The sequence below is a fragment of the Epinephelus lanceolatus genome, chromosome 21 (genome assembly GCF_041903045.1).
Source record: "Epinephelus lanceolatus isolate andai-2023 chromosome 21, ASM4190304v1, whole genome shotgun sequence".
Lineage (NCBI taxonomy): Eukaryota > Metazoa > Chordata > Actinopteri > Perciformes > Serranidae > Epinephelus > Epinephelus lanceolatus.
In genome coordinates, this window is record NC_135754.1 from 5,323,058 (window position 1) to 5,338,746 (window position 15,689).

Below are 15,689 nucleotides of genomic sequence, written 5' to 3' on the forward strand. Positions count from 1 at the left end.
ATGTTAGGTCGGACAAGAAGACAAAAGATGAGAACATTGAGCATTTGTACAAAGTGACATTTGACAAGTGTTTTTAACAGATTTCAGAACAGTGTAACTTTAAAAAAAGATTTTTAAGTAATGTATAGATACATCCACAAAAAAACAAAACAAAACAAAACAAAACAAAACAACAGAAAATAGAAATTGGCAATGGTTGCAGCCCTGCTTATTTTTCATCTCACCTTATCATCCGTTCTGTTTGGTCTATCCCTCCTCTTTTTCTTTGTAAGTGTTGCACTTTGGACTTTAAAATGGCTGTTTTTGGCCATGCTGCTCTGTGCGTGGAAGGGGTGTGAAATCTGATCTTTTTCTCCTTCCTTCCTTCCTACCTTCTTCTCTCTGTTTACTGGCTGAGCTGTGGTCTGTAGTCAGTGTACATGTCCTTCATGACTGTTTTGCTTAAGTGAAAAACATTAATTTGAATAACCTGTCCGTTTTATATGATTTTATGTTTTGACTTATTTTCACCCCAGTATTGTTTTTTAAATTCATGATTTGGTTGCAGTTGTAGTCGTGCATTATACTGTGTATAGTGTTATAACCTTACATATTGGACAGATTGACTAGAGGAAATTTTATGTGCATTTATTGTACACCACATCCTTAGCTTGCCATATTTTAGAATCCTATTTATAATCCTTGTTAAGATATTAAGAATAAAAAGTTTGTATGGTCTCATAATTTTTTTCAACTGTGAAAAATATATTCCCCTCATCTGGTTTACTGCTGTGTCGGGAATAAGCCTGAAAGTGCAGAAGAGAAGGATTTTAGGTTTACCTCTGAAAGGTCCCAGAAAACCAGCAGAGGGATGCAAATTCTAAATGCTCCTCAGAAGGAGCGAATTTGCAAATCCAAGGAGAGCAAAGGAATGGCCCACCTTAATCTGCCTCTGATTGTCTTACCCTGACATTCTAACCCTAACCAAACTCACTTCTCTTGCCTAAACCTAACCAATCCAACCAACGAAGCAACAAGCACTAGCCAGTCAGAGTGAGAGTAGGGAGGGTCATTTCTTTGCTCTACTAGGATTTGCAAATTTGCCAGAGGGGAGGCCCGGACAATTGTTAGCAGGGCAGGTGAGCTGCGATATTGTTTGGCAGTGGAAGGAACATTTTCAGGAACTTGTGGTTAAAAGCAACTCTCATTGTGTAAGTTTACTAGAAAGTTCATATGTTTTTGGGAGCTCAAGAATACTAAAATTGCTCCAATATGGCAATGGCAACATTTTGGATTTGAAGCCAAAGAAAGAGGTAACCCATTGGTTTGCAGTCAGCCGTTTCGAAGCCTTGAGTTTAGCGTTTTGGCTATCTTGGTTTTTGCAGCCGGAAGTGACTATACTTGGACCAGAGGCTGGAGCTGTGGAGGATCGAGGGGTGGATCTGACTCATAGACAATAGGTACCCCTCACAGATAGCCTAGTCACACATCACTTTGTCCAATGACAGAATAGAGCATTAGTGCACAGTCACCTAAACAACCACCACGTTCTGCACTGATGATGTAGTCCTTGTCAGGGGACGCATCAGGACAGCATCACCGTTTACAAAAGATGTGGTCAACTGTGTCCCAGACTACCTTGGCATGTGGTTTGAGTAATCAGCTCACAAATCTTTTTGGTGTCCATTTACGCGTGTATTTAGCACTGTCTAATTTTGATCTGATCACCTGAGACGCATGGTAATACGAGGTATAAACAGGGCCATAGAGACTCAAACTGTTTTCTGTACCAGGCTGTAAACATGTTTATTTATGCCAGCATTTTAACATGGGGGTCTATAGAGACTGTCACACTCTGGGAGTCAGCCTCAAGTGGCCATTCTATGAACTGCCACTTGGATATTTCCAGTAAATATCAAAATAAAAATTGTGGGTTTTCTGTTTAAGAAGTACAACGGTAGGAAGATAGAAAATACTCACCCACCTTACATCTCCAGTCTGATCTCGAGTGCACAGCTGATAGGTACGTGGTTTGTTTACATGACGTAACAGGGGCATATTTATTGGATTTAGTGTGGACAGAGAGCTCCAATATTATGCGATGCAGCGAGATAGTCAGACACTTATTTGCTGTTGCTGTTATACTTGGGAGCAGCAGCTGAGTTAAGTGCGACACCTATTGGTAAAATTTGGTATACTGGTCCAGTAATTGGTGTAATATCAAACCGGTTTGGAAATTCTTACTTCAGCAAATGTCAGCACGAATTCAGACATTTTGTGCCATTAGTAAAGCTAAACCTCTGACATTCTAGTGGGGTGGGTCTTTAATATGTTGCACTTCCACTAAACTGCCTGCATTGAAAGGAAAAAGAAAACTGCACTTTCAGCCTTGTTTCAGACCTACAGATTTTCCTCCCCCAGCCCAGTCCAGTTTGTTGTCATATTGTATGGATGTGTTCTGTTAATGTTTCTATTATTGTATAGTGTCTCATCTTCACTTCTCTGCCCCTCTTTTCCTTTTGCATTCCTTGGTTTGAAGCAGCATTTTAGCACAGTCAGAGCAGCTGTCCCCAGTGTATTTGTAATCTATGCAGAATCTACAATGGCGAGCAGTAAGCAACACCTTTTTTTGTTTAATCAAAACTGCTTTGAGACAACATAAAAATAAACTAAACTCAGTCCTGACTGTAAAATGCTGCAGTTTAAAAACCAACCCACTTCAGTCCACCACCAAGTGCTGTGGCTGCCCACTGTTCATCCAAGAGTGTGTGTGTTTGTGCGTTAGGTCAGAATGGTGTATTATGACCCTACACCTTTCACTGACTAAAAGAAAACATGGGGGATTTCCTCGCATAGCACCATCTCTTTTTAATACTTCTTCACTCTCCATCTTCTTGTATGTCTATCCCTCTCCTATATGTCGTCTGCTTCTGTCTCCCCTGTTCTCTGACTTTCTTTATGTGTTTGTGTGTCTGTTTATATGAATGTGTGTGCATTCATGTGTGTGTGTTTGCACTTGCCCGTGTTCTCGTGTGTACGTTTGTGCATACCTATGTATGTGCTCGTGCATATGTGTGTCTGCATGTGTGTGTGTGGGTGTCCGTGTGTGTGCATGTATGTGTATGGGTGTGTTTCTTCTCTCCGGCCAGGTGAGAAGGTCATGCAGGATGATGAGTTCACCTGTGACCTTTTCCGCTTCCTGCAGCTGCTCTGTGAAGGACACAACTCAGGTGTGTATGCAGGTTCTGTTATTCATTGAAAAAAACTGATGGAAAATTTGTTTCTTCAACCAACACGTCAAAACTTTTTTCAGTGTCTTTTTTAACCCACTGATTGATGCAGATTTACTAAGAAGATGATCCCTTATATTTTTGATTCTATAAGCTTTCCTCTGTGTGGATTTCATTCAGACGTCTGAGGCATTACATAAAATGTCATGCAATAATTTACAGAAATGTTACATCTACTTTATTGATTAATTTCCACACTTTTTACAAGCGCAAAATTGCAATCTTTTGCAATATCATGTTTCAGACTTCCAGAATTACTTGAGGACGCAAACAGGCAACAACACGACAGTCAACATCATAATCTCTACTGTCGACTACCTCCTCAGAGTACAGGTTAGCTCTTTTTGTTCACTCCTGCTACTTTCTAATATGAATGTATTTTCTAGGGGTGGAAATCACTAGTTTCATCACAATATGATATTGTATTGGTTATTGCCGACATCACAATGTCTGGCATGATACAATTTCACTTCAATTCAGGGGCCCCCTTTTTTACTTTTTGCCACCAAAAAAAAAAACAAAACAGTAATTTTAGATAATAGAAACTGGCTAAATGTTTTAATGTTTATTTTAAACTGATTCCACTAACATACACAAACAGCACATGGGATAAGTTCATCCTCAGGGCTTTCAGTCAGAAAGCCTCTCTTAAAAGCCCTTTCTGGAAGAAATCTTGTATTGCAACTGTTGGGATCTTATGGTTCAAAGTATCAAAATGGCAATCAGAAATAGAATCAGAATCAGAATTGGTAAAAATGATTAATTATGTCAAATAATGTGATTTAATTTACATTAAATCACTTTGTGTGGCACCATTCCCAAGAAGGAAAAAATGAGAGCCAATTAATGAAATCTGTTTCATAAAATACACTAAACAATCAATTTGGAACTCTGTTTAATAATTAAATTAATAACTATAACCAAACGAGAAACAAAACACACAAATCTTAACTGGTAGCTAAAGAGGTGTGTGTAGTTATGAGTATGAACACAAAGCCAAAGGCAAATGGCTGACAACAGGGGCTACAAAGGGGTTGGCCACATCAAAGATGGCTGCTGAGTTACAGACCTTGTTGTGAGCAGTTTCATGTAGGAACTATTTTCTTTCTACCAAACTACTGAGCTAACTAGGTTTGTGGGGGGATGGATTTTTGATTTAAGGGTAAACTGTTCTTTGGAGCAACACAGTTTATTGTTCCCTTTATTCTCCAAAGACATGGGATACAAAATAGTCAAACTGACAGTGTGTTGCTTGTTTTACTGGATAGAAAATCCCCTGGGCTAAAGCAACCCTGATGAAAAAAAAGGTAGTCAAAACAATTTTTTTAACAGGCTGACTTTTCTTTGTTTCTCTTTTGGTTGTTTTACTGAGATTGCTTTTTAAATGTAAATTACACTTTGATACATTCTGCTCCACATTGGTATACTGCTGCTTCTACTGCTACTGTTACCACTAATCTAGGGATTATCATAATCAAAACTGTTGAAACTCTGTCTTCAAATAATTTATTAATAGTTAATCTGTCTAATTTTTGTCTTCTTTTCTTCTCCTTGTCTGACTGCCCCTCCCCTGCTGCCTCCTGACCCTCCTCTAGGAGTCTATCAGTGATTTCTATTGGTATTATTCAGGGAAAGATGTAATTGATGAACAGGGCCAGAGGAATTTCTCCAAGGCAATTAATGTGGCCAAGCAGGTGTTCAATACACTCACAGAGTACATCCAGGTATGAGAAAAAACTGTATTTGTCATTGTTAATACTGTTATATATTGTAGAATGAACTAGTATTCTCAAATGTTGATGAAAAGGTCTTTAATAATCCAAAGTGAAGTTGTTTAAAAGTCATGATTAGTCATTATTTTTTTTTTTTTTACTTCAGATCATAATTTGGGGAAATGTTTAAAGTCACAGTTATAATAAGAAAATTATTATGTTAGCCATGACCATCTGTTTTTAAGTTGGATAAGAAATTAGTGATCCTACTTTGTAGGATAATGGGCAGCTCTAAAAAGCAACGTAACACTGATATTCTACAGTATCTGTAGGCTGTAACTGTGGCTCATTTGAATGTAGGAAAGCTGCTGAGTAAAGGTATTTGTTGGTTGTGATGTGATTGTGATTGTTGCTGATGATGTTATAGGGTCCGTGTACTGGCAACCAGCAGAGTCTGGCCCATAGTCGATTGTGGGACGCTGTGGTTGGGTTCCTGCATGTCTTCGCTCATATGCAGATGAAATTGTCTCAGGTGAGTTAAAGTCATTATGTCTTGCCAGTTCGATCCATGGACCCTCTCTTTACCCTTATTCCCTGATTTCACATTTCCACTGTAAACTAGTTAATAGAGGGCTGCATTTGCATCCTGTGGGTCCCAGCTACTCCTGATCTGTGTGTTAAAGTCTGTCTCTGTACCGGCCCTCTCTGTGTGTCTGTCATTCAGGCTGTGCATGAGAGCATGTGGCCTCACTTGCTTATTACACCCACGTTAGTTAAACCGCTTACGCCATAGGTTCCACCGCAGCTTACTCAGTCACTACTGTTGTTGGAAGTTAATTTACATGCAGAGAGTGAATGAATTTGAGTGCAGTGAATTAAAGATGTGGGGGAAAGGAAGAAGGACAGATGGCAGAATGAAAGGAGGAAACAAAAGAGGGAATGAAGACAGATTAATGCTGCTGCCCAACATTATTTTTATTTAGTTTGCATTCAGCTTTATAGCAGGTATTTTAGACATGAGGAACAAAATGATGTCACAGGAAGTGAAATCCATAGCTGATGATGATCACAGGCTCTAGTAGTTTCTGATAAATAACTGGATAGATAACTGGAAAACTGTTTTTATTGTTATGCTGAATGAGGACTTTGGATCAGAATGGATAGGAAGTTTTGTCGTTAGCAACCATAAAGCAGGTTGATCCTCACGATGTCCCAGTAGGACAAGCCCTGCCTCTGGCCAATCTGGACATTGGGGTCGGGGATGGGGGTGATGCTGTCCCTGCCGTACTGGATGGAAAAAGCTGTTCTTCCATAGTGCATGATGGAGGAGTAGTCGTAGGGAGTGTTCAGGTTGTTGGTGTTCTGCTTGTAGAAGTTGTAAGCCATCTGTGGGTTGATGTTCTCCCAGTTGATCCTGACATAGTAGTTGCGGTCACTCCTGGTCTGCTCGTGCTGGAAGCCCAGAGCGTGGTTGATCTCGTGCTGGATGATGCCGTGGTAGAGGCAGCCCTGCTTATTTTTAATTTTTTTTTTTAATTTTATATACTTTATTAATCCCCGAGGGGAAATTCAATTTTTCACTCTGTTGTCAATTACACACAGGTCTGAACACACACATGCACAAACTGGACCTATACATGCACTAAGTGGAGAGATGTCAGAGTGGGCTGCCCATGACAGCAGTTGAGCAGTTGGGGGGGTTCGGTGCCTTGCTCAGGGGCACCTCGGCAGTGCCCAGGAGGTGAACTGGCACCTCTCCAGCTACCAGTCCACGCTCCATATTTTTGGACCAGACGGGGACTTGAACAGGCGACCCTCCGGTTCCCAACCCAAGTCCCTATGGACTGAGCTACTGCCGCCCCCAAATTGAGAGAGAGCACCTGTCTGCCTCCCTGTCTGCCCAGAGCCGAGAAACATCCGGCTCTGTTCTCGATGCTGATGAAGTCGTACTCATTCTGACGGGGGACGAAGTGGAGGCAGGTGCTGCTGTGGAAGGCCTTCATGGCGTTGTTGATCTTCTGCCTCTCCCAGCTGGTGAACTCACTGCTCACGGTAGAAGGGGATCATCATCAGGCCGTTGGAGGCTTTCCTCCACAGGCAGTTCTGGGACCAGCACATTATGGCATTTCTTGATTTGGGAGCCAGCAAGTCTCCTTCCAGCAAGATCTCATCCGTGGCGTTGTTGGTTGTCAGGATCCTGGTGCTGATGTCGACAGTGCCTTCTTCGTCCACTTGGACCTCTGCTCCACTTTCTTCCTCTGTGAGAGAATGAGCCTGAGAGAGGCCGAGCAGGAGCAGCAGCAGCAGGCTGGCAGAGAGAGTCATCTTCAGGGTGGCTGTGGAGCTTCTGTGGAGAGTCTGCTGCAGAGAGACTCCTTGAAGCTCGATGTTTGACTCAGTTTAGTCCAGACTCTTTATACTCTCCTCTACAGGTGTTTCTGCAGGAGGATTATGGGTTGGGGTCCACACTGCTAGGCCTAAATAAATCTGTTCAGGGAGGACTCCACAGACAAACCTATTGTTTCACATGGTTTGTTAACTCTGGTCATTTGATGGATGAACACAGAGAGGTTACTGGGTGGGACATGTTTGAGACAGACATCTTAAATTGTTTTCAACCAAAAAGACTACACATAGATGTGAAACCAACTTTTTATTTTATTTTCTTATTTTGCAAAGTGAGATAAGCAGAGCTGAACAATGACTTGATGATGTGGAAACTGTGTGTAGAAATGTTCTCAGCTGCACTGTACATCATTTGAAAAGCTTAACATCTCTTAATTTATAGTCTCAAAAACTTTGACACTACAAATAAGTAATTTTAGACAACTATAATTTGTACCTCAGTTTACTGTGAACTCTGATTGGTCGCACTGTTAAGAACAGAAAAATAACTTTATTAAAGCTTGAATTCTTTCTTAAAGGACAACTTTGGTATTTTTCAACCTGGGCTCTATTTCCCCATGTGTATGTGTGCGTATGATTCAGGGGTACCACTCGTTCTAAAATTGGTTCAGTATTGAGCCGCGAAACGAGCTAAAAAAGGTAATGGGGGCAAATGCATCCACTATAAAAGTGCTTTTTTCGCCACTGACCGGTTCAGATCGCCAGTGCTATCTCTGTAGATAGCATATTGTAGCGGCCCTGGGGCAGTGGTGAGTGTGAATGAGTAGAGTCAGCTGTCAGTCAGTGTTGGAGCAGAAAGGCGGAAGTTGTCCCCGCTTGGTAATGTAAATGAGTATGTGTGTTCCCCATGTGTATTTCACACACACAGATAACTGAGCCTCCTACCTGGCTGTCAAACAGCAAACCATAAACCTTCGCTAAACACTTTGAGTGGAGTCCTGAAAGGAACAGATGTGAAGTCTGGTGGCTGGTGGCTGCTTGCTCTGTTGCTGTTCAGTGGCTAACAAGCGGAGCTGTTTACAACTCCCGCAGCAACTAATAAACCCCACAAATCACACTGTCAGACACAGTCAGACACACACATGGCTGTTTATTTACTGCTGAATTACAGCTCACAACTCATGTTAACAGCTCACATTACTACGGTGTGCGTGTCATGAAGGCTAGCAAAATGTCCTGGCTGGACTATTTACTGGAGTTTACAGCCAGTGTAGAGGCGAAAATCGGTGCCTGGAATTGGGCCAGATGGCTCCCGACCTCGTCCTCTATCTTTCTCTTCAAATCGTCCACTGAGCTATTTCAGTATCTTGGGTTCGGTTGGTTGGTACTCAAAGAAACACTGGAGATCAATTGAATCCACCACAATCGAGTTTAATGTGTTCACAAGCTTGAACACATACAACTCATGAGTCAGGCTCCGGAGCAAGACTGAAGTTTCACTCTCTGAGCTCTCCCTTTTATGCTGGTGAAGATTCGAGAGAATCTCCACCCTTTTTCCTTGAATCCTTCCTACCCGAGCCCAAACCTATTGGTGGCAGGCCTTTTTGCTTTTGTTCCGAACATGCCCAGGCATGTCGTAATGGTGTAATCCTTTTCTTCAGGCCTGGAAATCCCCAAACTCTCCCACCATTAGGTTTGAACTCAGGTTCACACTATTTTTTAAAAATGTATGAAACTTGGGACTGTTTCTATCAGCCCCTTGTGCTTTCATGCAATATAAAAGCTCCAGCTTATTGCTTGAATTTGCCTGAGCGTGACTGATCACTGTGCAGCATCTTCAAGTTTTTTTTTCTGCGAGAAAATCTGCTGTCTCATGCTTGAAAATAAACCAAACTTTGCACAAAGATCCAGTGTCAATACTTCAGTGTGAAACCATCTGAGGCTTCTCACTTTGCACATGGCTCAACTAATTAAACATCAGTTTTTCACTTATGAAGCAAATCAATCATTGTTAAAATAAATTACCAACATCTCCATGCTGTCTAGATGCAATTTGTGTATTTTCAGATTTTTGTGTCGATAACTGATTTTTTTTACAGTGGTTTGAAATCTGCTTTTCCATGCATGGACGGCTGCTAAACCTGCACGTCTGGCTTAGTCAATTTGTGAAGCTACATATGAATTGTCACTGACTAATTAGCTCAGAGAGATAGAAATTGATTCTTAGTCTCAGAGGTTGTGAGTTCAAGCCTCAGCTGATGCAAAAGGCAGATTGTGTTGCTAAATTCCTAAATGTCTTCCAATTCTTCTGCTTGTTGCTCAGAATTTCCTAACTGCCCATACCTGACCCATTGCTGCACAGCAGCTATAATCTTCTTTTGATTTTTCAGCACCACTCTTACATTAAGCCCTGCTGATGCAACATCTTGGCATTGCTGCTGTAGTCTCTTTATTTTACAATGTAAACATCAGTCACATGTTTAAATGGACATTTAACCCAGGGCCAGTAGAAGTGCAGTGTGAATCACATAGCCCTAGGTTTAGGTACGTTTAAAAAAAAAATGGGGGGGGGGGGTGTAAAAAGGGCTTACAATAGACAGTGTGAAAAGTTATTTTTTTAGACTGATGACTTATGGAAAGCATGCCACTAATGTAATATCTTGATAAATATTAGCTAAATTGGTCAAATCCTCTAAAGAAAGTAGCTACGATAGAAATTGAGTTCTCTTTCCCCCTCTTTCTTTAACCATCTCTTTCTTTCTCTCCCTTTTTTACCTCAGGACTCCAGTCAGATTGAGTTACTGAAGGAACTAATGGATCTTCAGAAAGATATGGTGGTCATGCTGCTCTCTATGCTGGAGGGTAAGTTTGCTTCCATGAGTACTCCTGTACTAAATATTGAAGCAGTTGTGGCTTATTGACAGAGCTGACACCATGACAGAAACAGAAGATCATGAGCACAAGATCATGAGGTCATCACAAGGGTATTTGCCCAGTTTACTGAAATTTGTGAAATCAGTCTTGGCAGTGTTTTTGTAAGCCTCCCTCCACTCAAAAATATGTTTTTCTTCTATTTATGTCCCCTAAAATGTCTGACCACCTTACTGAATCTTGTATCTGTGCAAAGTTTGTCACCGGAGAATTGTTTCCACATTGCTTTACTGAAGGGGAGGATGTCTGTTCACTTCTTCAGAATATGACATTCAAACGCTAGATTACTAGATTACCAGATTGCTAGATTATTGCAGGTACATCACTGATACGAAAGCCAATGGCTGTGTAATACAGGAAACACATAAGGTCGGGGAAACAGTCTTTGACACACCTCCAGCACAGAGCAAACTGTCAGTACAGAAAGCAGAGTTAGCATTAGCGTAGTGAAAGTTTTGACCAAAGTGAACCCAATGTAACATCATGGCAGATATCGTATGTGTCACAACTAATGCTCTGTAAGCCACTACCAGTTAGCTACAAGCTAACAAGCAGCATACACAAATAAAAGGTGCAACTACACTTGACATTCTGATACATCTGGTAGTCTCTGATTTTGTTGTCCAACAGACTCCTCATCTGAGTCTGGCTGTGACTGTTTCCTCCAAGGCTGCTCTGTCACCAGTTAACCTAGTGCTAGTGTGCTTACATGTGTAACAAAACATCGATCTGGATTAATGTATCGATTAAATGATCAACGAGCCAATATCATCTTTGAAAAGTGAAAACATTGCTACATGTCGTCGTCTTTAAGATATACCTTTATGTTGAATTCCCATTGCACGTTTGTGTCACCATTTCCATCCAACTGCACCTCCTCCCTAAACACTGACAGTGCCAGCAGCATAGCACCAGGCAAATAATGGCAAGCAGCCAAGAAAAAGATAAGGGGGGGATTTCCTGATACTGTCTCATATAGATCACAGGCCCCTGAGTTAAATCGAATTAAAATCATTTGTGAAATTGAGACTTTGTGAAATCAGCAAATATTTTCCCAAGAATCCATAATATTGTATTATGATGAAACTTGTGATGACACCCTCAGTATCACTGTTTAAATGCTGGAGAAAGTGGAAACTGAAAGAGACACCTACTGCAAGCTGCAGTGGTGGGCAAGGGTGTAGGCTGGTTCCAGAATTTCTCATTGAGGGAGAAAGAGTAGATGTGCTTCCAGCTCCTTTTCAGAGTTTTTTTCTTTTCTTTTTATGTGGGAAAGCCATGTTAAAAAAATATGAATCATAGTAGAGTATTTTTATGTAAGTTTCTTTAATGCAGGGTTTACAATACACAATATCAGCCCGATTATAGCCCAACATTACGTCGTACGGTGTTGCCTCAGGTCGTGAACAACGAGTATCGTACAGGATAACCCATTGTTTCATATCGTGTGGTGTGTCATAGTGGACAACAACCGGCACAGTGTATGGGACACCTTACAGCGTCCCGACAGAAAGTCTAGCATGTTTGATTTTCTTTTTGTCGTTCACGACATCTCCCGTCACAGCCATCACTTTGACCAATAGAAACACAGAGAGATCTGCTGCCATGGACAACTGTATGTCAGCAACACTCCAGCCTTTTTGATATTTCCTTTAGGGACGTTACCACAACAGAGTAAAAAAGAAAAGTGATGGTGTAAAACAACAGAGGCACTTCAGCAACCCACTTAGTTCTGCCATTAGCATTAGGCTAGCAAAGAATGTTATTTCTTCTTAGTGGAAAGGGATGTAAAGTAATACAATTCACAAATAGTGTTTGGGCTTTTATGTACCACAACTGCAGAGGATACCATCTTCATTTGAAACAGACTACATTAGAAACTGGTCTTTATTTCTCATTCCCTCTGTATTTTTCTATTTTTACTTTTAATCCGCTCCCATTTGCCTTGATAAAGTTAATGCATCACACCATAATTTTAAACTTAACACCTCTTGTATCTGTTTAAAATTAAAAGCCCCTTATAATTAATTAATTAATTAATTAATTAATTAATAATGTATAGTAAAAGACATTGCATTCCAAGGATAAATGAAACAATGATACTTCTTAAATTGATGTCATGCTTTGAATCATCTCATTAAGTACATCCTAAAATTTTGCCCACTACCATGCATTGTTCTGGATGGATGTCTTGTCGGACAAACTGAAACTTGTTCTGCTAAACTAGTGTGGTAGGTCACTGTTAATTCAGTTGACTGTCATGTTGTCAGTGTCCTACGACAAAATGAGCAGTGTCATAAGCAAACAGGCATCAAATATTGAGTTCTGAAAACATGATTAACCCAGTGAACTTTTTTCTGTTGAAAAGACGTTTAAAAAATGTCTGTGGTCACCAGTGAAAAAAGACATTCAGAACCAGTTCAAAAGTGAAAGTTTTAACACCGACTATTTAAAGTTGTTGATTGAACATTCACATTTAGAACATATTTCACCGGGATTTGCAATAAGGAGATTTTTCATCCTCTATAGTGTGCAAATAATACCCTATCATCATTTTGGGGCCTTACTAAGAAAGCACATCCAAATTTCTCAGTTGAAAATCAATATGAAATATGGTCTAAATGTAACTGTTCAATCAACATCTTAAAATAGTCTGTAAAAAGAACTTACTTTTTAACCTATTCTTTTCACCATCACCATTTTAAACACCTTTTAAACCTCAAAATGCTCATTGCAAACACTTTGATCAAGGTATTTTCTGCTGTGTATAGTTCAAAATCTGGCATGTTGTGGTGTCAAGGTACTTCTTTTATGGGAAATGTGTTGTCTCGTTTGGCAGGTAACGTGGTGAATGGCACCATTGGGAAGCAGATGGTGGACATGTTAGTAGAGTCCTCCAACAATGTGGAGATGATCCTCAAGTTTTTTGACATGTTCCTCAAGCTGAAAGACCTGACCTCTTCAGATGCCTTCAAGGAGTATGACCCTGATGGAAAAGGCAAGGCTCTAAAAACACATTTTCTTTAATCATGTTTGTCAGGGGGGAAGCATCAGAATTATATGAATGTACAGTGATTTCCAAAGTTACTTGGAGAAAGCTGATGATGATTTATAGATTTATGATTGAACTCACAGGTGTCATCTCCAAGAGGGACTTCCATAAGGCCATGGAGAGCCACAAACACTACACTCAGTCTGAGACAGAGTTCCTACTCTCGTGTGCTGAGACTGATGAGAATGAACTCCTGGACTATGAAGAATTTGTGGAGCGTTTTCATGAGCCAGCCAAGGTAACAACCTTAATGTTTATAGATCTTAAAGATCTCTAAGAAAGTCTTATAAGGCCTTATATTGTCCAACTATAAGCCCTTTAAATCAGTTATTAAAATCTATTCTTAGAGAATGGTTTCAACATCTCAGAGGGGGTTTAGTAGGAGAGCTCTCTGCTTATTTCTATTTCTATCTCTTTTTTTCTATCTCTTTGTTGGACTGGATAAAGGAGTTGAGGATATTTTTTCTAGCAATATCAGAGTAGAATCAGTAATTTGTAGAATTTTTGTATTTCTTCAGCCTGGGAACCAGACAAAGTGAGGTCATGTTTCAGTTGCTCTGGCAGATGCATCTGGTCCCCATCCCATTTAAACACTGGCCAGATCCTCGGCAGGTGAATCACAACTATCTATCTAATACTGATATAATGAGCCTCATTGGTCTCTGCTCTGTGCAGTGATATGCACCATGCTCACAAAACTCAGATCAAAGTGTCAAACAAGGCAGCGCTGATCAATTATGAATCAAGATTCTGTCTCTGCATTGTCTATTTCTCCCCTCAAATGTTTGCAGAAAAGGGTTTCATTGCTCTGATTGGTTGTAGGTCACATTTTGTTGCTCTGATTGGTCAGAAGTCTATTTTGGTTTTTGGTATTATGGTCTGTGCCTATTAATAAGGCCAAGAAATGCACTGAGAGGTCTGGTGATTCCAAGTTAGTATTTCTCACAAGTGTGGCACACACACTGTATGGGGAACCCAACATGGGGCATCCCTTGTTCTTGAGCTTCTGTATTGGCAGCTTAGTCAGACACTAATTAGCCCCTTTGTTTTGTTGGTTCTGGGGATCATACAATGGCTCTACTTGCTTGAATTACAGTAAGGTGGGATAAGAAAGGCTTAGTGTTGAATTAGTTTCTGAGCTCAACTGGGACAGCACTCATTATGGAGAGATTAACAACATACTGTAGTTTAGATTTATACTGCAACAACTTTTCAGTTTCTTGAATCACATCAGAATGCTTCAAGAGACCTCCTCCTACCTGCAGTGCTATTCATCTTTGTTTTGGTGTGAGTTGTTGAGTGTTTGCAATATCTACCATAGAGATGTCTGCCTTTTCTCCAGCATGATGGAGCAAGATGACACTCAGCTTGTGGTGCTGAAAGTGCCAAAAAGTACATTTGAAAAACTCAACAGCAATGTCTTTTTCCAGAAGTCATGACCTAGTTTCTCCAGATAATCCACAAACCTTGTTGTGAGCAGTTTCATTCAGGAACTATTTTCTTACTACTGAACTACACCTGTCAACCGTATCACCACGCAGAAGGAAGTGTGCATCTACTGATGCTCACCTAGCACCACTGAGCTAGCTAACGTTACAGCTCAGCTGAGGACACTATTAATGTTTACATTTTAAGCTGTCACAAGCACAAGCCTCTCATCCATTAGTAGATGCAACTGAAACTGCTGAAATCAAGGTTTGTGGATTATCTTGAGTAACTCAGTCATGAATTCTGGAAAGAGACATTGTTGTTGGGTTTTTTAAATGTATTTTTTGGCACTTTGAGCACCACAAGCCGAATGCCATCTAGTTCCATTACTGTATATTGGTGAGAAGGCAGACATCTCTATGGCTGATATCTCCAACACTCAGCAACTCACACCAAAACAATCTAGATTGATATGTAGCACCACAGGTAAGAATTTGAATATGTATTTTTGATTTTAGGGTAAACTGTTCTTTTATTAAAGATTTCCAGAGGTTGAGTGCTGAAAAAACAAGCTTTATGCAAATGAGAAAAAAAACGACTTTGAACTGTGATTTAAAAGGATATTGGCTTCAATGTGGCGGTTTTGCTGACCAACCTATCGGAGCACATGCCTCATGACACGCGGCTGCAGACCTTCCTGGAGCTTGCAGATAGTGTCCTCAACTACTTCCAACCCTACCTGGGCCGGATCGAGATCATGGGCAGTGCCAAGCGTATTGAGAGGGTCTACTTTGAGATCAGCGAGTCCAGTCGAACACAGTGGGAGAAACCTCAGGTAAAGATGGCACAGCACATCAAACAATTAATATAACACTTGTCATTTGATTGTCACACCACTTCATTTGGTTACAGGACTGAAAAGTGACTAGAAATCTGCAAATTTCCTTCCAG

At 40.6% G+C, this 15,689-nt stretch overlaps 1 protein-coding gene and 1 pseudogene across 1 annotated transcript in view; one reads left to right on the plus strand and one right to left on the minus strand.

Moving 5' to 3' along the window:
• Positions 1-15,689, plus strand: part of ryr2a (ryanodine receptor 2a (cardiac)) — a 259,999-nt gene that overhangs the window by 212,963 nt on the left and 31,347 nt on the right. Inside the window, exons 90-97 of the mRNA XM_078163436.1 lie at positions 3,129-3,209; positions 3,514-3,602; positions 4,865-4,993; positions 5,409-5,513; positions 10,108-10,189; positions 13,098-13,256; positions 13,394-13,548; positions 15,358-15,573. Coding sequence (XP_078019562.1) covers positions 3,129-3,209; positions 3,514-3,602; positions 4,865-4,993; positions 5,409-5,513; positions 10,108-10,189; positions 13,098-13,256; positions 13,394-13,548; positions 15,358-15,573 — 1,016 coding nt within the window. The remainder of the gene's footprint in view (positions 1-3,128; positions 3,210-3,513; positions 3,603-4,864; positions 4,994-5,408; positions 5,514-10,107; positions 10,190-13,097; positions 13,257-13,393; positions 13,549-15,357; positions 15,574-15,689) is intronic.
• Positions 6,158-7,306, minus strand: LOC117247217 (high choriolytic enzyme 1-like; annotated as a pseudogene).